The 25,930-nt window shown below is 44.9% G+C and overlaps 1 protein-coding gene across 1 annotated transcript in view; it reads left to right on the top strand.

Moving 5' to 3' along the window:
* Positions 1-578: 578 nt before the first annotated feature.
* TNFSF11 (TNF superfamily member 11) overlaps positions 579-25,930 on the top strand; it is a 68,597-nt gene continuing 43,245 nt past the window's right edge. Inside the window, exon 1 of the mRNA XM_069758225.1 lies at positions 579-791. Within this exon, the coding sequence (XP_069614326.1) occupies positions 627-791 (165 nt within the window). The 5' untranslated portion in view covers positions 579-626. The remainder of the gene's footprint in view (positions 792-25,930) is intronic.

A 25,930-nucleotide genomic window follows, 5' to 3' on the forward strand; every position in this document is an offset into this window, starting at 1 on the left:
GTCACTCCTGGCACTCCTATCTACAGTGTAAGCTCACTCTTGGCACCCCTGTGTACAGTGCAGCCAGGGTCACTCCTGGCACCCCTATTTACAGTGTAAGCTCACTCTTGGCATCCCTGTGTACAGTGCAGCCAGGGTCACTCCTGGCACCCCTATTTACAGTGTAAGCTCACTCTTGGCACCCCTGTGTACAGTGCAGCCAGGGTCACTCCTGGCACTCCTATCTACAGTGTAAGCTCACTCTTGGCACCCCTGTGTACAGTGCAGCCAGGGTCACTCCTGGCACCCCTATTTACAGTGTAAGCTCACTCTTGGCATCCCTGTGTACAGTGCAGCCAGGGTCACTCCTGGCACCCCTATTTACAGTGTAAGCTCACTCTTGGCACACTGTAGCACTCAGTTTCTCCCGCGCTGCCGCGTTCGCCTCTCACTCCCCTCAGTAATGACAGGGGACCCCGCAGCAGTGAGTCCCTCAGCCCTGTACGGAGCAGTACTCCTCGGTGATAGCCCCGCCCCTGGCTCCTCCCCCTGCAGGTACTCTTATCACAGCTGGAGCCGGGCGCGGAGCTGCCAGTCTGGTGGTGACAGCGCTCGGTGCTGCGGCTCCTCCTGTGAACGCTGCGGGGATGAGCCCCAGCCGGTACCTGCCGGGGGCAGCGGAGCTTGGGGGTCGCCCGGAGATCCGTGACAGACCGCACACCTTTCCCAGGTCTGTGTTCATTGCTCTCCTGCTCCTGGCACTGCTACAGGTTGGCTGCACGTTGGGCTTATTCTTCTACGTCAAGGCACAGGTAATGGAGATGAAGCTGTAGGGAGGTGTTGCTGCAGCATGTGTTGTGACTAGAGGGCACTTTGGAAAACTTTACCATAGAATTAGGCGCTCTGAGCCGGAGGATGGCGTTACTGTTACTTCGCTGTAGTTATGTCTTCAGCCTAGTGCCAGCACTCTGCATGGCTCATGTCATCCCTATGGCTGCTGGTGGCAAGGAGGCTCCAAATAATGTCACCCCATCCTGTGTGTCCGTGTAGGCCTCATTCACACTTCAGTGTCTTGTCTCGTTCGCCAAAAATTGATCCGAGTGTGGTCCGTGCTATTGTTGGCATTTCCATCAGTGTTCGGTCAGTTCATCATTTTTTTTTCTCGGATTCTCAAGCTTCTCTTATCAAACTATCCATGAATACACACTAGCAAGGCTTATGGATGGCATCTGAGCACTGGCCGATTTTTTTTTTTTTTTTTTTCTTTCCGCCGACCTATAGACTTGCAATGGCCAGTTTCATCCGAGACTGATCGAAATCGGACATGTCTCTGGGATTTTGTGCAGACCACTCAGACAGGAGAACAGCTCCATAGACTGTCATAGGTACCCTCACCTACTGTATCCTCACCCATCCCTTGTAGATTGTGAGCCCTCGCGGGCAGGGACCTCATTCCTCCTGTACCAGTTGTGACTTGTATTGTTCAAGATTATTGTACCTGTTTTTATTATGTATACCCCTCCTCACATGTAAAGTGCCATGGAATAAATGGCGCAATAATAATAATATTATTATTATTATTAAGTACGAGTGCTATCTTTGTAAAATGTGGGCAGAACTCGTACACGAAAAACTGATGTCTGAATGACGCCTTACAGGAATAATTTCTTTGTTATTATATATATCTTGCTGTAGTTATTCTGACAATCATAAGACAAACTTGAACGAGAATGTCGAACATGTAAAAATACTGTACATGTGCAGCCGTGGGAATAGTTTTCCATGCAGAAAATCACAGCCATCTTTGCATTTTATGCCGCTTTAATGACCAGTATACATCACTGTATAACCCAGGATATTAGTCTGTACAATATATAGTTACTAGTGTATCAGGACTGTAAGTAAAGTTCTTAATCTACATTAAAAAGTGTGAAGAAGTATAAACTGCGGGTCACATATGGAAAGACATTGCGTGTAAAGTCCTCTATGTCCAGGAGGTTGTTTATATATTTGTGTGATTTATATTTACAATTTAATCAGAATTGATCAGACCCATACCAATTTCTGGATGTAATCATTGAGTTTTGTTCTATTCTATTTCCAATCGTTACTTGAGTATATTGTGTGGCATGCCCCACATAGCCCGCGTAGGGTCCTGACACCGCTCATAATCTTCAGTCTTACTTACACAGTAAATATGTGATGTATTTGTATTTCATAGAATACCTACTTCTTCTTTCTCAGAATTTTACACTACTTTTGAAATTTAATTTCTGTAGAGTTTGACTTCCGTTTCATCATGTAGTTATAGTATTCAGTGTACAGGAAGCTGCTGTGTAGAAGTAGAGCAAACACAGGCTCGTTTCCTTTGGTTACAGAGGTTCACTGGTTACCTCTGTGGTCCGCAGGGAGCAAAACCTATGCAAGGGTGCATGTCTCACAGCTCTTAGGATTAAATAGGCTCTTGAATTTGCCTAGTCTCAGTAAGTTAAAAACTTTTATAAAGAATAAAAGTTGATCTTAAACATGTAAATTTCATTTTCAGAATTAACCACAGTGCAGGCAAATTGGAAAGGATTCACAATCCCTTGAATCAGGACTCAGTAGGATTGATTAGCTAGTTCATGGTTAAGGCCAGTATCCTATTCTTTAGGTCCCTGTGATGCTGTTGGTTCAGGTCTTTAAGGGTATGTGCACACGCTGCGGATCCGCAGCGTTTCCACAGCTGCAGGTCCGCAGCGGTTTCCCATGAGTTTACAGTACAATGTAAACCTATAGGAAACGAAATCCGCAGTGCACATGCTGCGGAAAAAACCGCGCGGAAACGCAGCGGTTTACATTCCGCAGCATGTCAATTCTTTGTGCGGATTCTGCAGCGGTTTTACACCTGCTCCAATAGAAAACAGCAGGTGTAAACCTGCAGTGGAAACCGCAATAAATCCGCAGTAAAAACCGCAGCGGTTTTGCACTGCGGATTTATCAAATCCGCTGCAGAAAAGTCTGCAGCCCTCACAGATACATGTGCACATACCCTAAAGCTTCAGAGACACTCAGGTGTAATATCAGTGCAAAAATACACCCATAATAATCTTACATCAAGGTGGCCTTAAGCCCAATTTACACATCTGTACGTATTTTGGGTCAATATACTACTTGCAAACCAAAATCAAGAGTGTCTCCAAAACACAGAATAGGTTCAAACCCTTCATTTATTCTTATCCTGTGCGTGGTGCTACTGATTTTGGCTTACAAATAAGGCTTGTGCTGGCGACCGCATTTTAGCTCTGAGTGGTATCCGAAAAAACATCAGATCGTACTCGGACCAATTTTATTTTATGCTGTTATACACATGCAAGTTTTGTAATTTTTTTCCTCGGACCAAGCCTGTCCAAGAAAAAAAATCGCATCATGCACAATTTGCATCCATAAATTGGATCGCACTCAGCCATGCAAGTCATTGAGTCTGTAAAAAAAAAAATCCGATTTTTACGGTCTGACTGTATGGAGAAGTTGGAGACATTTTTTTTCCATCTTCTCCACATCCTAGAAAATTGGATCAAACTCTGATTAGAGTGTAATTGCCATATTCAGAGAGAAAATTGGTTGTGTGAACTTAACTATACTGTGAAATACTGGCATGCCAATTAATGATGCCTGTTTTTCAGGAATTGTGATGTACCTCTATAGTCTGCACATATTTCCTAGTGTCCAGTTCAAAATGAGTATTGGTTGCTTCTTTTGTAGTCATTATGTACATTCAGTGAGAATCCTTTGCGTAAAGACTCATTCACATGCCAGTGATTTTTCTTGCACGCAAAAACACAAATTGATTTTTCAGCAGTGTTTTGATCGGATTTTCATCCATGTTTGATCAGTGTGTCTATTTTTGCTATGAGAATGTCATTATTTGTGTACAAGTTTTCACAAGCTTCTCTTAACAAAAAATAAACCTGAAACTCCATACACAGATTACACATGGATGGTATCCAAGGGATGCTTGATTTTTTTTTTTTTTTTTCACAGACACATAGACATGAATTGATGAGTTCCATCAGTGACCCTGATCAGAAATTTCTCTGTATTTTGGTGCCGACCACTTAATCTGCAAAAAAAACAGAAATGTGAACAGGGTATAATTCCTCTCATGTGGTTGATGGATAGGAAATAATGTATTTACTTGGTACTAGCTTCAGTTATATTTAACTAGCTATTGAACCCGTTCTACGCCCGGGTGGCTAGCATCTATATTGGTATATGGTCTCCATCCTGGTATGTGCTGCTCCATCCTGCGTCCCCATCCTGTCATGAGCTGCTCCATCCTGCGTCCCCATCCTGACATGTGCTGCTCCCATCCTGCACCCCCATTCTGACATGTGCTGCTCCATCCTGCGTCCCCATCCTGTCATGTGCTGCACCCATCCTGCGCCCCCATCCTGCCATGTGTTGCACCCATCTTGCGCCCCCATCCTGTCATGTGTTGCACCCATCCTGCGCCCCCATTCTGTCATGTGGTGCTTCCATACTGCGCCCCCATTCTGACATGTGCTGCATCCATCCTGCGCCCCCATTCTGACATGTTCTGCACCCATCTTGCGCCCCCATTCTGTCATGTGCTGCTCCTATCCTGCGCCCCCATTGTGACATGTGCTGCACCCATCCTGCGCCTCCATTCTGACATTTGCTGCTCCCATCCTGTCATGTGCTGCTCCCATCCTGTGCCCCCGTTCTGTCATGTGCTGCTCCCATCCTGCGCCCCCGTTCTTTCATGTGCTGCTCCCATCCTGCGCCCCTGTTCTGTCATGTGCTGCTCCCATCCTGCGCCCGTTCTGTCATGTGCTGCTCCCATCCTGCGCCCGTTCTGTCATGTGCTGCTCCCATCCTGCGCCCGTTCTGTCATGTGCTGCTGCCATCCTGCGCCCCCGTTCTGTCATGTGCTGCTCCCATCCTGCGCCCGTTCTGTCATGTGCTGCTGCCATCCTGCGCCCGTTCTGTCATGTGCTGCTGCCATCCTGCACCCCCGTTCTGTCATGTGCTGCTCCCATCCTGCGCCCGTTTTGTCATGTGCTGTTGCCATCGTGCGCCCGTTCTGTCATGTGCTGCTCCCATCCTGTGCCCCCGTTCTTTCATGTGCTGCTCCCATCCTGCGCCCCCGTTCTGTCATGTGCTGCTGGCATCCTGCGCCCCCGTTCTGTCATGTGCTGCTCCCATCCTACGCCCGTTCTGTCATGTGCTGCTGCCATCCTGCCCCCGTTCTGTCATGTGATGTGTTGTGAATTCTGTTGTCGGGCTCCCTCCTGTGGTCATGAATGGTACTTTGGCTGGTTCTGTCCATGGACTTCCTCTGGTGGGTGTTTCTGAGTTTCACAGGTGACGAGGTTAATTCGTTAGTTGCTGCTCTATTTAACTCCTCTTAGATCTTTGCTCCATGCCACCTGTCAATGTTCCAGTATTGGTCTAGTTCTCTCCTGGATCGTTCTTGTGACCTGTCTTCCCATCAGAAGCTAAATTCCAGCTTCTATTTCTTTGGTTTGCTATTTTTCTGTCCAGCTTGCTATTTAATTTGTTGTCTTGCTTGCTGGAAGCTCTGGGACGCAGAGGGAGCGCCTCCGCACCGTGAGTCGGTGCGGAGGGTCTTTTTGCGCCCTCTGCGTGGTCTTTTTGTAGGTTTTTGTGCTGACCGCAAAGTAACCTTTCCTATCCTCGGTCTGTTCAGTAAGTCGGGCCTCACTTTGCTAAATCTATTTCATCTCTGTGTTTGTATTTTCATCTTTACTCACAGTCATTATATGTGGGGGGCTGCCTTTTCCTTTGGGGAATTTCTCTGAGGCAAGGTAGGCTTTATTTTTCTATCTTCAGGGCTAGCTAGTTTCTTAGGCTGTGCCGAGTTGCATAGGGAGCGTTAGGCGCCATCCACTGCTATTTCTAGTGTGTTTGATAGGTTTAGGGATTGCGGTCAGCAGAGTTCCCACGTCCCAGAGCTCGTCCTTATTATCAGTAACTATCAGGTCATTCCGTGTGCTCTTAACCACCAGGTCCATTATTGTCCTGACCACTAGGTCATAACAGTGATGCTCCCATCCTCCTCCCCTGTTCTGTCATGTGTTGCTCCCATCCTGCGCCCGTTCTGTCATGTGCTGCTGCCATCCTGCGCGCCCGTTCTGTCATGTGCTGCTGCCATCCTGCGCCCCCGTTCTGTCATGTGCTGCTGCCATCCTGCGCCCGTTCTGTCATGTGCTGCTGCCATCCTGCGCCCGTTCTGTCATGTGCTGCTGCCATCCTGCGCCCGTTCTGTCATATGCTGCTGCCATCCTGCGCCCGTTCTGTCATGTGCTGCTGCCATCCTGCGCCCGTTCTGTCATTGGCTGCTGCCATCCTGCGCCCGTTCTGTCATTGGCTGCTGCCATCCTGCGCCCGTTCTGTCATGGGCTGCTGCCATCCTGCGCCCGTTCTGTCATGGGCTGCTGCCATCCTGCGCCCGTTCTGTCATGGGCTGCTGTCATCCTGCGCCACCATTGTATTATATGCCCCCCATAAGATGCTCCATTATATATGCCCCGTATGCTGCTGCCATATATAAAAAAAAAAAAATAATAAAAAAAAAAAAATACCATACTCACCTATCGTCGCTGGGCGCCGAGTGCTGGGGGCCTGAGCAGGCGGGGACACCGGCGCGCTGTGGAGGTCAGGTGCCGGAGTCACCGCTAGCTCAGGACCCCAGCACTTGCTATACTCACCTCTCTGTCCTGTTCCAGCGCTGCACGCCGCCATCTTCCGGCTCCTCTGGTTGTGACTGTTCAGTCAGAGGGCGGCGCCGGCGCGCATTAAGCGCGTCATCGCGCCCTCTGAACTGGGAACGTCACAGCAGAGGACCCGGGAGACTGAGCCGCACGCAGCGCTGGAACGGGGGACAGGTGAATATACTTACCCTCCTGGCGGTCCCTGACTCTCCGGTGGAGATCGCGGTGTGCGTTCAGTGTTTACGCATACCGCGATCTCCTGGGAGCGTCACTCTGTGAGGCCCAGACTGCGCCGGCGCTTGCGCAGTCTTTAAAGGCTTCGGACAGAGTGACGCTCCCAGCGTTATATTATAGATATGAATGTTACAGCTACAACCTAGCCACATTTCTGAGATCAGCATGGCTTATTTAATCTACAAGCAGTTGTCACTTGCCTTCCTAATTATAGCAAGGATGGTGGAAACCGAATTCTAGCATGACATGATGATAAATATCTTAGTTCGAAATTTCAGGATCACTTGAGAATTCTCCTAAATCATTCTCTGATTTGTGTTGAGGAATCGGTTCCTTAGGGCTCGCTCACACTTGTGATGAAATCGGACGAGTGTAATCCGATAAAAAATCGGATTGCACTCGGCCCAGTGTTCTTCTATGGGGCAGCTCACATCTGTGATTATTTTCTCATGCTGATTCGACATACCAATCAAAGACAAATAACGCAGATTCACACATGCAATAAAAACACATAGAAAAACACAAGTAACCGAACTAACATAACAGGGGCAGAAATTGTGCTGAAAATCTGTAACATCAAAAATGCACCAAATAGAGAAGTCACGAACCTTAATTGGGTATTCTCAAGTTTGAAAGTTATTTTCTATTCATGAAAGTGCCTATGTTCACACATTTTGAGTCATTCAAAAATGAGTTTTTCAAGCAGAGACAGCTTCAAAAAGTCCTAAAGCAGGAGCATTTCTTGGAGTTTTTCCTTTCCTGAAGTAGTTTTGGAAGGGTTTTTAATTTTTTTTTAATGAAGATGCTTTTTGCAGCCTTTGGGTAGGGCAGTGCATAGTTTGGATTGTATCAGGATCCGCATATTTTTTTTTTTTTTACCACCGGTTTTCAAATCCTCTTCAGGGAAAAAAAACACTGAATAACCCCTCATATGAGCAGGAAACTGGACTTCCCTCATACATGAATAGGAAGAGTTTTTTAAATAACTCCATGTGAACATAGCCTCAATCTCCAAAAAAGTGTTCAGTTTTCTATTGCATAGTAATGGCCTATGCTCCATTTTCATGGAGTTCATAGGGTAGCACCCTATTGAGACCCTGTTGTTCTGAAGGCACTTTGTTTAGCACTTCTGTATCCTGCTCTTTAAAATCAGAAATACAGTATGGCCTCAAGGATTGTGTTCAATAAAACTCTGAGCTTGTCAATACGCATGAGACTTAAGACTTTTCAAAGCACAAGTATCAACTGCTGTACTTGTGTCTGATGCCAGCTACGTCACACTGTAATTGCACAGTGGAGGTAAGTTAAATGTTGTTCTGCAAGAGATGGAATGTGTAAACTTTTCCTGGCCAAGAAATCTCAGATCATAAACCAGGGATGTATGAAGTGTTTGTAAGGCTCCTAAGCCCCTTTCACACGTCAGTGTCTCCGGTACGTGGGTGAAAGGCTTCGAGCATACTGGAGACACTTACATAGGTAGACCCATTAAAATCTATGGGACCGTGCACATGTCCATGTATTCACATGGACCATATGTCAAATGTGACCCACACGTGGACATGTCCGTTTTTTCCATCAGCACCGACAGCAATGCGTCCTGCACATGTGCACGCGGATGACATAACGTGTGGCATCTGTGGGCAGTCCGTGTGACACGTATCAGAATAGAATGCAGAATAGAAATGACAGATGTTTAGGTGTTAGATGTGCAAACTTAGAGATAGATATGGTGTACATAGATAGATAGATAGATATCCGAGTGTCGTGAGTGTGTGTACTTAACTGTACATGTATTTAGCTAATAAATAGTGATGAGCGAGTGTACTCATTGCTCGGGTTTTCTCAAGCACGTTCGGGTGGTCTCCGAGTATTTGACTGCTCGGAGATTTAGTTTTCCTCGCAGCAGCTGAATGATTTGTGACTATTAGACAGTTTGATTACATGTGGGAATTCCCTAGCAACCAGCCAACTCCCACATTTACTCAGCCTGGCTAGTAGCTGTAAATCATTCAGCTGAGATGATGAAAACTTAATCTCCGAACACTAACAAATACTCGGAGGTCACCCGAGCGTGCTCAGGAAAACCCGAGCAACGAGTACACACTCTCATCACTACTAATAAATCAAATGAATGAAGCAGCGTGCTTTTTTTGATAACCAGCAAAAGTAAAGCAGACAGCTGTGGACTGATATTATCAGGCTGTGAAGGTCCATGGATATTGGGCCCTTCCCAGGCTAAAAATACCAGCCCACTGCCGCCCCAGAATTAGCACATGTATTAGATGCGCCATTTCTGGGGCTTTGCCCGGCTTTTCTCGATTGCTCTGGTGTACTGGCAATTGGGGTAATGGTAGTTGGGGTTGATGACACCTGTGATTTGTCGAAATCACAGCTGCCATCGAACCCTGGGATAAATGGTAGAGAGCTGTCTATCAGACACCCCCAATACTAACCCAGTAATAAAAAACAAAAACACCCCCACACAGAAAAAACCCCACTTCATTTCAATAAAGATACCCCCACACCATCCCTCGTTCACCAATTTATTGAAAAAAAAACAACTCGTGTAGGTCTGCCGTAATTCAACAAATCTGATGTAGTCCAGAAATGGATATCTGAAAAACATAAAATGAGAGAAATGAACGAGAGACAGTCCCTTGTTCCCCAATTTATTTGTAAAAATGTTCCCATGGAGCTCTGATCATCATTTTTTTGCATTCATTCAATCAATCAATCATTCATTTATTTGTTAGCTAAATACATGTACAGAAAACTACAAGTGCAAAGCAGTGGTTATATATCTCATATCTATCTATCTCTGAATTTGCACATCTATCACCTAAACATCTGCCATTTCTAATCTGCATTCTATTCCAAGGATGGGGCACACAGATGTAGTGTCGGACTGGGGTGCCAAGGGCCCACCAGTAAACCAACTCCAGAGCCCCACTTTTCAACAACATGCAAATGTGACATTATCTTTAATCACTAATTCATATAACAATGAACTAGGTATATTGTTAAATGAATAAGATGCTGCCTTTGTCTGGACATAGTGATTTAAGTATATTGTACGAAGTACTACTTAATTAAGAGGGGGCCCACTCTTGCACAGGGGCCTACCAGAGAATTCTCCTGTTCTCCTCTGGGCCAGTCCAAGCCTGCACAGATGACACACGGAAACGGATAGCACGGGTACTGTTTTTTGCAGTACCGCAAATATCAGGATATGTGAAGGAGGCCTTTCTCAGTAGTGTTCTTTCTACATGACCTATTGAAAATTGCATTGTTAAAGGGATGGTCTGGCACCAAATATGTACTTTCTAAATATCAACATTGGCATCCTAAATACTTTTGTAATTAACGTTATTATAAAATACCATACACTTCTCCCTATCTGACTGATCGCTAAATAAGTTTTATTTACATCACTTCCTGTAATGTTTCGTTTGAGAGGAGACTCACACAGGACTGGATGCTGGGGCTGCACTCATTTCACTGCAATGTCCGTATCTCTTCCTGGAAAAGGACGTCATCAGGGGGCAGTGCTTCAGTCACTTTCTATGATTTCTTGCATCGTCACCCTCTGAATATGTCCAGGATCCATGATGATAGATGTTTGGGGAGATGTAAGAGCAGCGCCAGAACTCTGCTTCAATCTCTGCTGCAGCTTTGTCAAACTGTGAAAGAAAATGTGGTCAGGAGGCGGTGAGTAACACCAGTGCTGCCCAACAGAAGCAGTGAGTAACACCAGTGCTGCCCAACAGCTTCTAGCACCCGCCCTCAATCGAATTGTCATCAGGGGCAGTGATAAAAGCAGAGAGTGACACTAGTGCCGCCCTGCCGAATCTGTTTGGCAGTTCTGGTGTCACTCACTGCTTCTATCACTGCCTCTAATGATGATTCAAATGAGGGCTCCTGGCAGTGCTAGAAGCTGTAAGACAGCACTGGTGTCACTCACTGCTTCTGTCTCTGCCCTCTAACAGCATCTTGTTCACAATTAGAAGCAGCCGAGATAGAAGTAGAGTGCCGATGTTACTCACCTCTGCCACAACTTCTATCACAATGGATTCAAGACAACTTTAGCGGGCGGCAATAAAATAAACTGTTGTAAGTAACTGCAGCCCTGATGATGGCAGCAGGGGTGGTAGCTGCTGCAGGGAAGTGAGTGCAGCCCCAGCCTCCTGTGATGTCCTGTTGGAGACCCCTCTCAATCAAAATGTCACCGTGTGCAGTAATAGTCCCCCGTGTCACCAAACTAGTACCCTCTCTATGTTCAAAGGGAAACACTACCCTCCCCTGATAGGACACCAAGACTCAGGGTTTACTTGTGGTGAGGGTTGAATCTTGCCTCTGCTCCCTGGTAGCACCTTAGCTGCCTCCACCGGAGAAGAGGCACATTTGAGAACGACTGTAGATACTGTAGCTCTCAGGCTTCAGCCTTTTCAAGACTTGTCCCAAGTAACTACTTCTCTGGACCGCCAATCTATGACCAGATTTTGTCTCTTCAGCCAGGGGATGCCTAGGACGATGGGAATTGGCATACCCTCAAAGACGTAGCATGATAGAGACTCTTCATGAAAAATTGATATGCACAAGTTAATATTGTCTACGACTTGGGTCAAACTCCTCTGCCTGAGAGGGACAGAGTCAATTGTATGAATGGAAAAGGGTCTCGCTAGCATCCTATCAATCAGACCATGAGTCTAAACAAAGCGAGAATCCACCAAATTGACTCCAGCTCCACAATCCACAAGAACCGCTTCAGTCTCCGTTTCCCCACCAACCACCACTTCAGCTGAAATGGTAAACTGAGACATGAAGGTGGAGAAAATGTACACACCCTGGTCGTCTCCCTCCACACGACCAGGGGAACGCGGCTTTTGTGCTGAAGTACTAACTTCGGTGCAAGATGGGCAGACATTAATGTAATGATCAGTCAGGCCACAGAAGAAACATGCCCCCGTCCTACGGTGGACCGCAGGTAACCTAGATTGAGAGGAGTCTCCTCCCACCTGCATGGGTTAGGCCATCTGCACCAGTGAAATATAATTTACAGGCTTTTTTGAAGACTATAAATCTATATCTCCCTCCAGAGAACCTGTCAGGGGGAGATATTTTGGGTTCCGGTTGAGCCTGAGCATCAACAGTGACCAGGAACCCAGACGCAAGCTGAAACTGCTGCACCACCTGAGATCGCAACTTTGTAACCTCACCTGTGAGTGTCTGGATCAGGCGGGCAAAAGCTTCCGCTTGAGCCATAGGTTCACCAGAAGAATGGTTAGGTTGGTAATAATGTCACTCTCAGGATGGGAAAGTCCAGAGGATGGCACAAGATGCACAAACAATGGGATGGGATAGAGAGGAAGGCCCTAACAGTAAGGGGTGAGAGATGTGGAACCTTCTGACTCCAACCTGTGCCTATCCCTAAGCTCCCCTAATGCCCTATGCGGGTCCTTACCCCCGGAACCGTCATGTGCCTTGTCCCTAGCTGTCACCTCACTAGTGCACTGGCCGGCAAGGTTGCTATCCTCACCACTGCAGATGGTATCAACACAGGGGAAGTCACAAACACAAGACAGACAAGGAAAAGGAAAATGATACTTAGCTACTGCCTTTGCTTCAAAGCTCCAAACAGCTGAGGATGAGGCATCAGGAACCCGAACACCGCAAAAGCAGTGGATACACTGCTGGCACCAGAGAGCAACAATCTCCAGGCTGGTTTTCATAGAATAACTCTATTACTAACAGTCAGCTGACTATTTAAAGGTCAGTGGGAGTGGTCACCACCTACATCAGCTGACCAGCAACAAAAGAGCTGCCAGCAAGGAAATTGACATTAATTCTTGGTGGCCCAAACAAAAGGGAAAAAAAAGCATCATTTAAATTATAGCAGAACCAGAGCTGTCGTGAATCCATCACTTCTTCTGGACGTTTCTCTAAACAGATTCATAAACCTGAAAGTGTGTTTTCATAAATTAGCTGAAAGACATGTTCAAAATTGGCCACATTTTGCCTTTTATTTTATTTGCCCTGCTCCCCTCTAGTATTCTTTTTTCATACTCATCATATGGTTCCAGAGATATGAACCTTTTTATTTAGTGTGCCTAGGATGCTTGTTTCTATAGTCTTTACCACAAGGGGGTATTGATCATAGAGTGATTATGCAGTATAAAAACAGAACCCCAAAGATGCAACCCCCAATTGGAAAACACTATAAAAATTAGCACTAAATTAAAAGGCTCATATCTCTGGATCAATATGGATTTAAAAAAGCATTAAAACGGAAAGCAACGGGAAGAAAATAAAAGCACAAACGTGACAAATTTGAAAAGAGGATAAAATGGTTACAGACTGATATCATGAATGGAGGCAAAGTTAGGTTTGCAGTTCAAACAATAATTTCTGCAGCCAGCTACAGTGGCTTGTGAAACTATTCACCCCTTTGGCTATTTACCAATTACCGTATGTTACATTGCAGCCTGTGTTTAAATATTTTTGTAATCCGATTTGTGTGTGATGCATCAGCACTAAATAGTCTAAGATGGTGAAGTGAAGTGAGAAAAATATAGGCATAATTTAATTGTATGGCACTCAATAGCTAAAATTGGAATGTGCATATGTATTCACTCCTTTTGCTATGAAGCACCTACAAATTTCTGACTTTAAGTCCCAATTCCCAATCTCTGATGATCCCCCGCAGCACCATCAAATCCATTATCATAAAATAGAAAGAACATCGTACCACAGCAAACCTGCCAAGAGAGGGCCGCCCACCAAAACTCTCAGTCTGGGGAAAGGGGACATAAATCAAAGACATGGCACAGAGACCAAAGGTAACCTGATAAGGCTGCAGAGTTCCAAAGCAGAGACTGGAGAGTCATCTGTCCATACAACCATAATAAGTCATTCTGTCCATAGAGCTGGCCTTTATGTAACAGTGGGCAGAAAAAAAGCACAAAGTCTCGTTTTGAGCTTACCAAAAGACATGGGAAACTCCCCAAATGTGTGGAGGAAGGTGCTGTGCTCAATGAGAACAAAATTAAACTTTTTGGCCACCAAGGTAAATGCTATGTCTGGCGCAAAACCGATACAGCTCATAACCCCAAAAACCGCATAGTAAATCATGGTGTGGGGATGTTTTTCGGCAGCAGAGACCGGGAAAGTGGTCAGTCAAGGGGAAGATGGATGGTGCGATATACAGGGATTTTCTTGAGCAAAACCTGTTTGTCTGTCAAGTGATTTAAAGGGAAACGGGTAAATGTTTTGGGGTGGCCTAGTCAAAGCCAAACCTTAATCCAATTGAGAATTTGTGTTCAGACTTTAAGATTGCGGTTCACTAAAGGAAACCATCTAATTTGGAGGAGCTAGAACAGTTTTGCCTTGAGGAATTAGCAGCAATCCCGGTGGCAAGATGTGGAAATCTCAGAGAATTATCCAAATAGTCTTGCAGCTGTAATTGTACTGACTTTAGGGGGGTGAATAGTTATGCACCCTGACGTTTTCAGTTATGTTGGGCTATTTGATGTTTGCTTCACGAAAAAAACAACAACAAATGTTCACAATTGAAGGCATATGCGTTACAAGAACTGATGCAAATCCTCAAAAAAAAAAATGATAGAGATGGCAAAAATGACTATGTACAAAATTTTTACTACTGAGACACACTATAGATGTGTTGGGTGCGCTCCGGTGTATTTTCTCTAAATTACTATATTTTAATTTTATTATTCTAATGTTACTTGGAAGGTGCTCCTATGCCTAGTGCATGTGATATCAGCAATGTAACTATTGACAACCAATTATTCACCATGATTTATCTCAACTTGTAATGGCTGTTTTGTTTTTTTAATGAATATAAAGATAATATAACTTTTATTTTCTTGGCCTAGTAAAGTAATAATTCTTCAACTCTTATAGATGTGGATTGTGTTTGTGTAAGAGTATGTGCACTTGTTAAGTGTTTGCAGAAGAAATTTCTGCACCAAAACTGTCTTTTGTCAGGAAAACGCTACTTAAAAGATGTGCATTCGTGCTGTGTTTTAATGTTTTTTTTTTTTAGGATTTACTGAATGGGTAAAAACAGTGAAAGAATGGACATGCTGCAGATTTGAAAATGCTTCAAATCTACAAAGAAAAAATAAACTGTGTGCATGAGATTTCAGAATTCTCATTCACTTTGCTGTGACAGTGTCTTTTTGTGACAAACGTGCTCGGTAAAAACAGTGTCAGCAAGCCATAATGGCTAATTTTCTTGTTGCATCATATTTGTGTTCCTGTAATCTACTCAGCCAGCTGTAGATGGATTTAGTCCCTTGGCAACCCTGAAAAGGTAATATACCGAATGTATGCATACTCATTCTCCAAAACTACTTGGAGCGGTCTTGTATCTACAGCACATGACCGCTGCAGCTAATCTTACGCCTCAGTGGTGATGCCTTTGTAAATGGCTCAAGAGCAGTAAGAACTATAATAATTGGCTGCATCGGACAAGTGTTGAAGAAGGGGCGTCATGTCTGCAACTCTGTAAACAAAAAGCGCCTGGAAACAGTGGAGAGACCCTGGAGAAGCAGCAGGGAAATTAACAGGTAAGTAATGCTTATTTTAATTTTACAGCATTACTTTCCTTTGCTCAAATTTTGACCATTTTTTGGGCAACCACTTTAAGCTACAACTCAGGGACATGCAAGTGAGGCCAGTCTCACACGTCCAGATAATTCCAGTACCGGAAAAATCGGTACCGGAATTATCCGTGTCCGTGTGCTTACGTTGAACATCAGTGTGGCACACGTGCGGCAGCAGTGTGCCGCCCGTGTGTCGACTGAGGACCACACGGACTGTGCAGGAGACAGCGCTAGAGTTAAGCGCTGTCCCCTGCGTGCGGTGCTGAAGCCGGTATTCATCCCTTCTTCTCAGCAGCGTTCGCTGGAAAGAAGGAATGAATAATCTTTTTTTTTTTTTAAATTTATTTTTGTTTTTAAAATAAAGTAGGCCGGTTTCACACGTCAGTGGCTCCGTGTGCTGTCCGTGTGCAGTCCGTGTGCCATGCAGGAGACAGCGCTACAGTAAGCGCTGTCCCCCCAGCGTGGTGCTGAAGCCGCCATTCATTTCTTCTCTCCAGCAGCGTTTGCTGGAGAAAAGATATGAAATTTTTTTTTTTTATTGTGTTTAAAAAAAAAAGATCCCTGTCCCCAACCCCCTCCCATCCCCTGTGGCCCACCCCCCCCCCCCCCCCCGCTGTTAATAAAATACTTACCCGGCTCCCTCCCTACTTCCTCTTCTGGCCGCAGCTTCTCCTGTATGAGCGGTCACGTGGTGCCGCCCATTACAGTGATGAATATGCGTCTCCACCTCCCATAGGGGGTTGGGGACAGGGATCTTTTTTTTAAATACTAAAACAAAAAGAAAAAAAAAAAGAATTTTCATATCTTCTCTCCAACGAACGCTGCTGGAGAGAAGAAATGAATGGCAGCTTCAGCACCAGATGCAGGGGACAGCGCTTAACTGTAGTGCTGTCTCCTGCACGGTGCGTGTGGTACCCAGTCGGCACACGGACACCGCACGTGTGCCACACTGATGTGCCACGTGAGCACACGGACACGGATAATTCTGGTACCGATTTTTCCGGTACTGGAATTATCTGGACGTGTGAGACTGGCCTTAAATGTATTGCATCCCCTAGGTCTGCAATCACTCTGTGACTGCAGACTTATGAATCTCCATATCGCACTCACTGCAAATTGTGTTGATTCTACGGCACTGGGAGCTTGTGACTACAAGTGTGTGATTTGCATACTTCCAGCTACGTTCCGACTAGACCGTGTCCAGCCTCACTCAGTACACTTGCATTGGATGAGGCAGCGCCCATCTAGTTGCCACATGACAGCATGTATGCAAATCACAGAGAATCCCCACAGGGCGCAGTGCGCGATATGAAGATTCACAAGTCTGCCGTCATAGTGACTGTAGACTTGTAGCCTAAGGCCAGACAACCTCTTTAATGACATCTAAACCAATATTTCCCAAATATTTTTAGATTGAACCGAATGTGCTTTTCTAGAAAACAATAGCCGGCAAAGTTTGTTCCTCTATGACATATTGAAACTCAATTCCACTTTAAAATGATTTAGTTCTTGTAAGAAGAATGTGTTGGACAACCACAATGAAATGAAAGATGAGTGAAAGTTTAATAAGGTTTCGCAAGCTCTACTCTACAAGCTTATGTTATAACCACAAAAATCAGTCACAGGATGTGTGGAAAAGAGACAGAATGTTAATCTCAGGCTTTAAAATTATTATTCCAGCCTTGCAGTCTCATTTATCTTGTGGAAATCTCTTCTAGTTTGCCTGTCCTGTAAATCCTCTGATCTCAATTTACAGTATGTAAAGTTGCAGTTTTGGGATAGTCCAATGGTTGGCATTAGTTTAGGCCTAAAACAATCTTTATTATGCTTATTATTGTGTGCTAGTAACAGATTTAGTACTTTGCTGTAATTCTGTGCCTTCTGTCATAGTTTCAAAATACTCAGTGACATCTTCATGATTAATGTGGGCATATAAATCCACATTACTGGTTAATCTCTTCCTCTTTTGTCTTAAGTTATTCCAAGCATTATTTTATTTACAAATAGTTAGGTCTTCTCATAATATGATTAAAATTAGACTGCACGGTAGCTCGGTCACTGGTGCTTCAAGTGGGGTAAATGACTTGAATTACGTAGTCAAATATTCTTTTTATTAAATCAAATATCCATTAATAACCGTCACAGCATATTTTAAGAGTATGAAAAAAAGGTTCCATTTCTTTGCATAATTTCAGGCCAATTTCATACACAGCATTGTGAGTTTTTTTTTTTTTCCTATCGCCACGACAGCACCCATACGAGAGAGGGGATCCGCCCACCATCTGGACAGGAACCTACAGGATTTAAAGGGGCGGTCCCCCTCACCACTCCAGTTTGGGTTCCTGTCCGGATGGTAGGACCCTGCAGGATGTCTCTTACCCAGGTCCACCAGGCCTCTGCGCGGTATCCTTGAGAACGGCAGAATCGGGGACTCTGGAAGCAGCGTCGGGGGTGTTCTTTTTCAGACCCCTCCTCGTCTGGCCGTACGGATGCGATCCCAGGGGTCGGGCAGTGCCGCCCTGGGTCGCGTGAGCGCGCTCAGCGTCCCTTCATACCGATGACCCGGAAGTGGAAGGTATGACTTCCGGGGGAGGCTGGGGGAGGAGGCGCGGCTGCGGGTATTAAGCGGCAGAGGCTGCAGAGCAACGTGCGGCAAAGAAATGTCCTCGGTTGCGGACACAGAGCACCTTCAGGTGGAGGTGCCTGACCAGCGCAAGAAGAGCGACAGCAGCCGCTCCAAAAGCAGCAGCAGTGTGGTACGGGGGCAGCAGCATGCGGGTGCCTCAACGTCACATACGGATTCCCCTCAGAGACCGGTACTGCGCAGTTCAGCCTTGGTGAGTGTCATGACGAAAATCACCTGGTAGCTGATATAGTCTGTCTGTCATTGTGCTTTGTTTTAGGCAAAGAAATCAGCCAAATCTAAGCACAGGCAATGTGCCCTATGTACAGTTCCCTTACCTGATAGTTATCAGAAAAGGCTCTGCCAAACTTGTATTTGCCAGACCTTAGAAGAAGAGGCTCCCCTTCGTGCATCAGATCTCAGAGCAGTTATAAGGGAGGAAATTGATTGTTCCCTTAGAAGCAGTCGGCATGAGAGATCCAGGGAAGTATCACCAGGATCCAGTCCGTTGTTGCAGGAAGGTGAATGCTCACGTTCATCATCACCGTCCTCTTCGGACGAAGAAGGGAGACCTTGTTTTTCAGTAGATGGAATGGACGTACTGGTTAAGGCAGTTCGCACAACCATGGGGGTTGTAGAGAACAAGGAGCCAAGGTCAACCCAGGACTTAATGTTTGCAGGGTTGTGCCAGAGAAGCCGTAAATCGTTTCCTGTGGTAGATACTGTGAAGGACCTTATTAAGCGTGAGTGGGACAAACAGGATAAGGGTTTCCTACCATCATCAGCAAAGAGAAGGTACCCTTTTGATGATAAAGTCCTAGCAGAGTGGGTGAAAATACCTAAAGTGGATGCGGCTGTGGCCTCCACATCTAAATCAGGCACCTTACCACTGGAGGATGTAGGTCTTCTGAAAGACCCTTCGGATAGGAAAGCAGACATGTTTCTTAAAAAAGTTTGGGAAGCATCGTCAGGTGCTTTTAAACCAGCAATCGCAGGTACCTGCACAGCCAGATCAGTTATGGTCTGGGTAGCCCAGCTGGAGGAGCAGCTTAAAACTAAAATACCTCGTGATAAGTTGCTGGATTCACTGTCCCAGATTCGGGATGGTGTGGCGTATTTGGCGGATGCCTCGGTGGATTCCTTGAAACTGGCGGCCAGATCAGCAGGACTTTCAAATGCTGCCCGGCGGGCTTTATGGCTTAAAACCTGGAAAGGAGACGCACAGGCTAGAGCTAAACTATGTACCATTCCATGCAGGGGTGAGTACTTATTTGGCCCGGTGCTAGATGACATCCTAGCTAAGGCTGAGGATAGGAATAGAGGTTTTCCTAAAGTGTTCAATCCCACCTTTAGGAATACCTTCAAGAGACGCTTCCCGTACCGGAGACCCTACTCAGCCCGAAATTGGGAGGCGCCAGAGCCGAAGAAGAGAAGTTCAGACTTCAATACATCATCTTCCTCAAGACGTAGGCGAAACTATCGTTAATTCAAATCTTCCTGTAGGGGGCAGACTAAAACATTTCTATACTCAGTGGGCCAGGATAACTTCCAGTAATTGGATCCTGGGTATAATTAGGTCAGGATTGAGATTAGAGTTCCGGGAAAAACCTTCAAATTATTATATATTGACTGCCCCTGGTTCCTTAGACCAACAGAAGGCCCTGGAAAAAGAGATTCAGACACTGAGACAGAAAGAAGTTATTGTAGAGGTTCCAAAAGAGCAGGAGGGGGAAGGATTCTATTCCCCTTTATTTTTAATCTCCAAACCTGATGGTTCCTTTCGAACCATCATAAATTTACGGAAACTGAACAAATTCCTACAATACCATGCTTTTAAGATGGAATCAATTAAATCAGCGACTAAACTTCTTTTTCCCAGGTGTTATATGACAGTCCTGGATCTAAAAGATGCGTACTACCATCTGCCCATTCACGAAGATCACCAACGGTTCCTCAGAATGGCGGTGTGCTTAAACAATCAGGTCAGGCACTTTCAGTTTACGGCAATGCCATTTGGATTATCTATGGCGCCAAGAGTGTTTACTAAAGTCATTGCGGAAGTAATGGCTCATATCAGAGAACAGGATACATTAGTTATACCCTACTTGGATGACTTCCTAGTAGTGGGTAATTCGTTTCTTCAGTGTAAAGATCGCCTAAACTGTATAATATCTTCCCTACAGGACCTAGGTTGGCTGGTCAACTTAGAGAAGTCAAAACTAAACCCATCAACAAATCAGATTTTCCTGGGTATTTTGCTAAATTCAGAACATCAGCTGTGTTTTCTTCCAGAGGAAAAGAAGCAGAAGATTATACACAAAGTCAGGACTGTGATAAAGAAACCGGATCTGACCTTAAGAGACGCAATGTCCCTATTGGGATCGTTAACATCATGCATACCGGCTGTTCAGTGGGCTCAATTCCACACTCGGATATTGCAAGCCCAGGTCCTGGATACAGAGAGGAGTCTTCAAGGTCACTTAAGCGGAAGACTCAAGCTATCTACCACCACTCTAAAGAGTCTAGAATGGTGGCTAAATATGGAACATCTGGCAAAAGGGGTACATTGGGAAATAGTTCCAGACAACACGGTCACAACCGATGCCAGTCCAATAGGATGGGGAGCTCACATAGGAGAGGTTTGGGCTCAAGGACAATGGTCTCGCTTAGAGGCCCAAAGATCCTCAAATTGGAAAGAGCTTATGGCAGTAAAAAATACCCTGCTCAGATGGCTACCGTTCCTGCGGGGCTCGCATGTAAGAGTTCAGTCGGACAACACGACAGTGGTCGCATATCTCAACCATCAGGGAGGAACGAGGTCAAAGTCTCTGATGATCACCACCGCAGACATATTCAACATAGCCGAAGCTCATTTTCATTCTCTTTCAGCGGTTCACATACGAGGAGAACACAACATAGAGGCAGATTACCTCAGCCGTCATTCTCTGCGTCAGGGAGAGTGGGTCCTAAATCGGCTAGTTTTCAAACAGATAGTGGGTCTCTGGGGGTTACCTGTTATAGATCTGTTTGCTACGAGGGAAAACAGACAAACCAAGAAGTTTGCATCCCTTCGGGTAGCGGACAAACCTTCTGTAGTAGACTCCCTTCAGATTCATTGGGATTTCCCTCTAGCCTACGCATTTCCCCCACTATGTCTGATCCCTCTAGTTCTCAGGAAGATCAGGAAGGAGGGGGCGAGAGTAATCCTAATTGCCCCCTTCTGGCCCAGAAGGGCATGGTTCTCCTTACTCAGGGCAATGTCCGTGACCGACCCCTGGGTGTTGCCGGTGAGTCCGGAACTCCTTTCTCAGGGTCCATTTCGTTATCCGAATGTGGAATCTCTGCATTTGACGGCATGGAATTTGAGAGGGAATTATTAAAAAGGAGGGGTTTTTCTGACGCTTTAATATCTACCCTTTTAAGTAGCCGGAAAGAAGTCACTACTAAAATTTACTGTAAAATCTGGAAAAAATTCCTTGCCTTTTATCAACAGCCCTTTACGGATAAAATTCCAATTCCGGCTATTCTGGAATTCTTGCAGAAAGGCCGAGAATTGGGTTTGGCGGTAAATACCCTTAGAGTTCAGGTATCTGCCCTGGGGGCATTATACAATAGCAATGTGGCAGGAAATAGATGGGTATCTAGATTCATGAGAGCTATGGAACGTAGTAACCCTGTACATATTGTTAGATTACCGCCATGGGATCTAAATTTGGTTTTGGATGCTTTAACAGAACCCCCCTTTGAGCCATTAGATTCTGTCTCCATTAAAAATTTAACTTTAAAGACGGCTCTGCTAGTGGCCTTGACTTCTGCTAGAAGAGTGAGTGATATGCAAGCGTTGTCGGTAGACCCTCCTTATCTAATGGTCTTTCAGGATAGGTTAGTTTTAAAACCGGATCCAGCATATCTGCCAAAGGTAGCTTCTAAATTCCATAGAAGTCAAGAAATATATTTACCATCATTTTGTGATAATCCAGTTTCAGCAGAGGAGCAGAAATGTCATATGCTAGACGTTAGAAGAGCAGTATTACGATACCTGCACAAAACAGAACCTTGGAGGCAGAGTAGGGCTCTGTTTGTTTCCTTTCAGAATCCAAGGAAGGGGGCGAGTGTAACAAAGGGCTCTATTGCCAGATGGATCAGAGATGCGATATGCCTTGCCTATACTGCCAAAGGTCAAATTCCACCAGAAGGCATCAAGGCCCACTCCACCCGAGCCATGGCCTCATCCTGGGCGGAGAGAACGGACGTCTCCATAGACGTGATATGTAAGGCGGCAACATGGTCATCTCCTTCCACCTTTTATAATCATTACCGTCTTGATCTATCATGTAAGGCCAATTTAGACTTTGGCCGTTCAGTACTTAGTGCTGTAGTCCCTCCCAGGTGATTGGTCTTTTAAAGTCTCTCGTATGGGTGCTGTCGTGGCGATAGGAAAACCGGTTTTTACGTACCGGTAATAGGATTTTACAGAGTCCACGACAGCACCCGCACATTCCCCCCCGTAGTTAATCACTGGTTTCCTGCACTCTATTGGAAGGTGTGCTTTTAATTGTCACTCTCTAGAAGGTGATGGTATTTAGTAATGTTTAAGTATTTATGATTGTGTACTAACTCAATGGCGGTGTCCCTTATACTCTGAAACACAAACTGGAGTGGTGAGGGGGACCGCCCCTTTAAATCCTGTAGGTTCCTGTCCAGATGGTGGGCGGATCCCCTCTCTCGTATGGGTGCTGTCGTGGACTCTGTAAAATCCTATTACCGGTACGTAAAAACCGGTTTTACATCTATCAACAAGTTATAAATGATCATCAGAAGCTTTATGTACCTGCCCATTTTAGGGTGGATATCACATTGAGGCTGAGGGTCACACAGTGCCCAGCGCATGTACAGTATATCATGAAGTCGCTTCCTAAATGTGGCATCCGCTTTCTGCTGGATCAGTAGAAGTAAATGGAATCTATCAGCAGGTTTTTACTATGGAATCTGAGACCAGCATGAGGTAGGGGCAGAGAGCCTGATTCCAGCAATGTATCACTTACTGGACTGTTTGGTTCAGTTGTAATAAAATCCCTATTTTCTCTGCTGAGGATTTAGCAATGGTCAGAATACTGATTAACTCTGCTCTGTCCACACCCCTGATTGGCAGCTTCCTGTGTTCACTGTACATTATTTGCAAGCTGTCAATCAGTGGTGGGGCGGATTATACAGATTAGTTGGACTGTCTAGTGCTACATTGATAATCTCCTGCTGAGAAAACACTGATTGTATGGAAACTACAGAAAGCTGCTAAGCAAGTGACACATCCCTGGAATCAGGCTCTTTGCCCCTACATTACTCTGCTCTCAGATTACATAGCAAAAACCCATTGACTAACTCCCAAACTACTGTGAAATTGTACTATAGTTTGGCGTTAATTTGCCAAAGAAAGCCAGCTAATATGTGTTAACTCAGATAGTATAAAGATGCTGCAGGCTTTTGATAAATCTGGCGCGTTTTGACATGGTCTACTCTAAGCTTGCTCTGTCTAAAAGTAACACTGCTTAGAAATTCTGCACCTTTATGGGCAATTTTGGTGGTTATGGTAGTGGATGTAACAAAGGGACACATTTTTAGCAAAATTTCAATAGGATCTAATACTAAAGTGGTTATATTTGGCTTCCAAAAAATTACGGTAATCTCATTTTAATTTTTCAAGTTGCTGTTTTAGGTGAAGAGTTTAATAAAAGGGTCAGACTTTTGAATGTGTCATTTTGTTGGGGCATATAGTCTGCCATCTTTTATTGGGGCATGTGACAAGGTCTTGTATGCAGAATAAATGCCAGGCAGGCTATAGCTCCTCAAGGCTCCGAAAACGTATTACTGGTGAATTGGGAAACTGGGCTGGTAGATATTATGTGATCAGCAAGGAGTCGGACCCTCCTTTGCAGAATCTTGCAATGATGGACACCTCAGTGGAACCCAATGAACATTATTACGATTCAATTGTAAACAAAAAGAAAAAGAAAACAGCTGACCGTACCACCGATCCAGCTGACTGTGAACGCTTCAGGCCAATTAACCACCGCTGGCCCGCAGATCTCGGGTGCTTCTGCCAGAAAGATAGCTATCGTAAGCACGTGAGTAAAGAGAAAACGGCAGCACTTCACGATCTTCTATGCAGGTTCCTTTATTGAGACAATATCTTCACGGCACGGGGTTCGAAACCCGTTGAAGCGCCAGGTGGGCGCGAAACGGCCGTCGTTTAGCTGCTACATTTCTATGTATGTACACCCCTGTGCCGTGAAGATATTGTCTCAATAAAGGAACCTGCATAGAAGATCGGTGAGTGCTGCCGTTTTCTCTTTACTCACGTGATTATTACGATTCAGACTGAAGCTACAACACAGATGTGAAATGTCCCTTACTTAGAATTATTACTAAGACATTGTTCAATACAAATACCATGGCCCCAATTCTCCAAAGTGCTTTCGCCACTTCAAGTTCTTCAACAGTTAAACCCTGTTAGTGGCACAGCTTAAACCAGATGCCCATACCAGTGGTAAACATGTACCGTTTAATGAATTAGGTGCATCTTACTACTGCACGGCCCTTTGGTTAACACTGGAATGAACAGCGCCACTCCTAATGAATTGTACCCATATGTATAGTTCTTAGAAAACATAATAATGATGATAATCGATTTAGCGATCACTTGTATTTTTTTTAACACTTGTATATTTCAGACCTTGCCCTCATTGATTTGTGGTTGGCTTCAAGTTTGGGTCTTCGGTGGTATAAGTTCTTCATGATGTAAATTTTGCACAATTTTAGAAATGTGGCACTAATGTTACAAAAGTGCTCCTAATGAGTGGCTGCATTGCTGAACCGGTAGTGGTTGGGTTTACATGTACAGCTGAAAGAAAAGTTGTGATCAAATCTGACAGGATATTATGCTTCGTGGAAGCTCTCACAGGCAAAACCTGGTTCCCATGATGGGTTGTAAGCTTGCATCTTTTGGCTGGTTTCCTTTGAGCTCAAGAAGAGGAAGTGGTAGATAAACGATGCCTTTTAAAGACCTTTAAAATAATGTTTCCTTTGCCTATAATTATATATAGCTTTAATACTTGGCCTCTGTTTTACTAACTTTGTCTAACATGTTTTAAAAGTACGTTATAAATTATTACTTCATTGATTTGGCAGGCATTTATGGGAATCCGACAAATATCTCTCCAACATTAAAGCTATGGCAACATGGCTAGTCATAGGAAATGGGTTTCATTTTGCACGGTTTACCTTCTTCAGCTTTCATTTTTATGATGAGTAGTTGGTGAGTTTTTGATGTTGGCAGATTTTCTCCAGCAATTCTGCACCTATTGGGTTACTTGCGTTTTTTTAGCCTGCATTTTAAACACGTTTTGATATCTCAGTTTGTCTTTTTACATAGTTATTAAGGTTGAAGGAAGACTATATGTCCATCTAGTTCAACCCATAGCCTAACCTAACATGCCCTAACATGTTGATCCAGAGGAAGGCAAAAAAACCCCATGTGGCAAAGAGTGAGCTCCACATTGGGGAAAAAAATTCCTTCCCTACTCCACATACGGCAATCAGACTAGTTCCCTGGATCAATGCCCTATCAAGGAATCTAGTGTATATACCCTGTAACATTATACTTTTCCAGAAAGGTATCCAGTCCCCTCTTAAATTTAAGTAATGAATCACTCATTACAACATCATACGGCAGAGAG

Source organism: Ranitomeya imitator, chromosome 3, assembly GCF_032444005.1.
Source record: "Ranitomeya imitator isolate aRanImi1 chromosome 3, aRanImi1.pri, whole genome shotgun sequence".
NCBI lineage: Eukaryota > Metazoa > Chordata > Amphibia > Anura > Dendrobatidae > Ranitomeya > Ranitomeya imitator.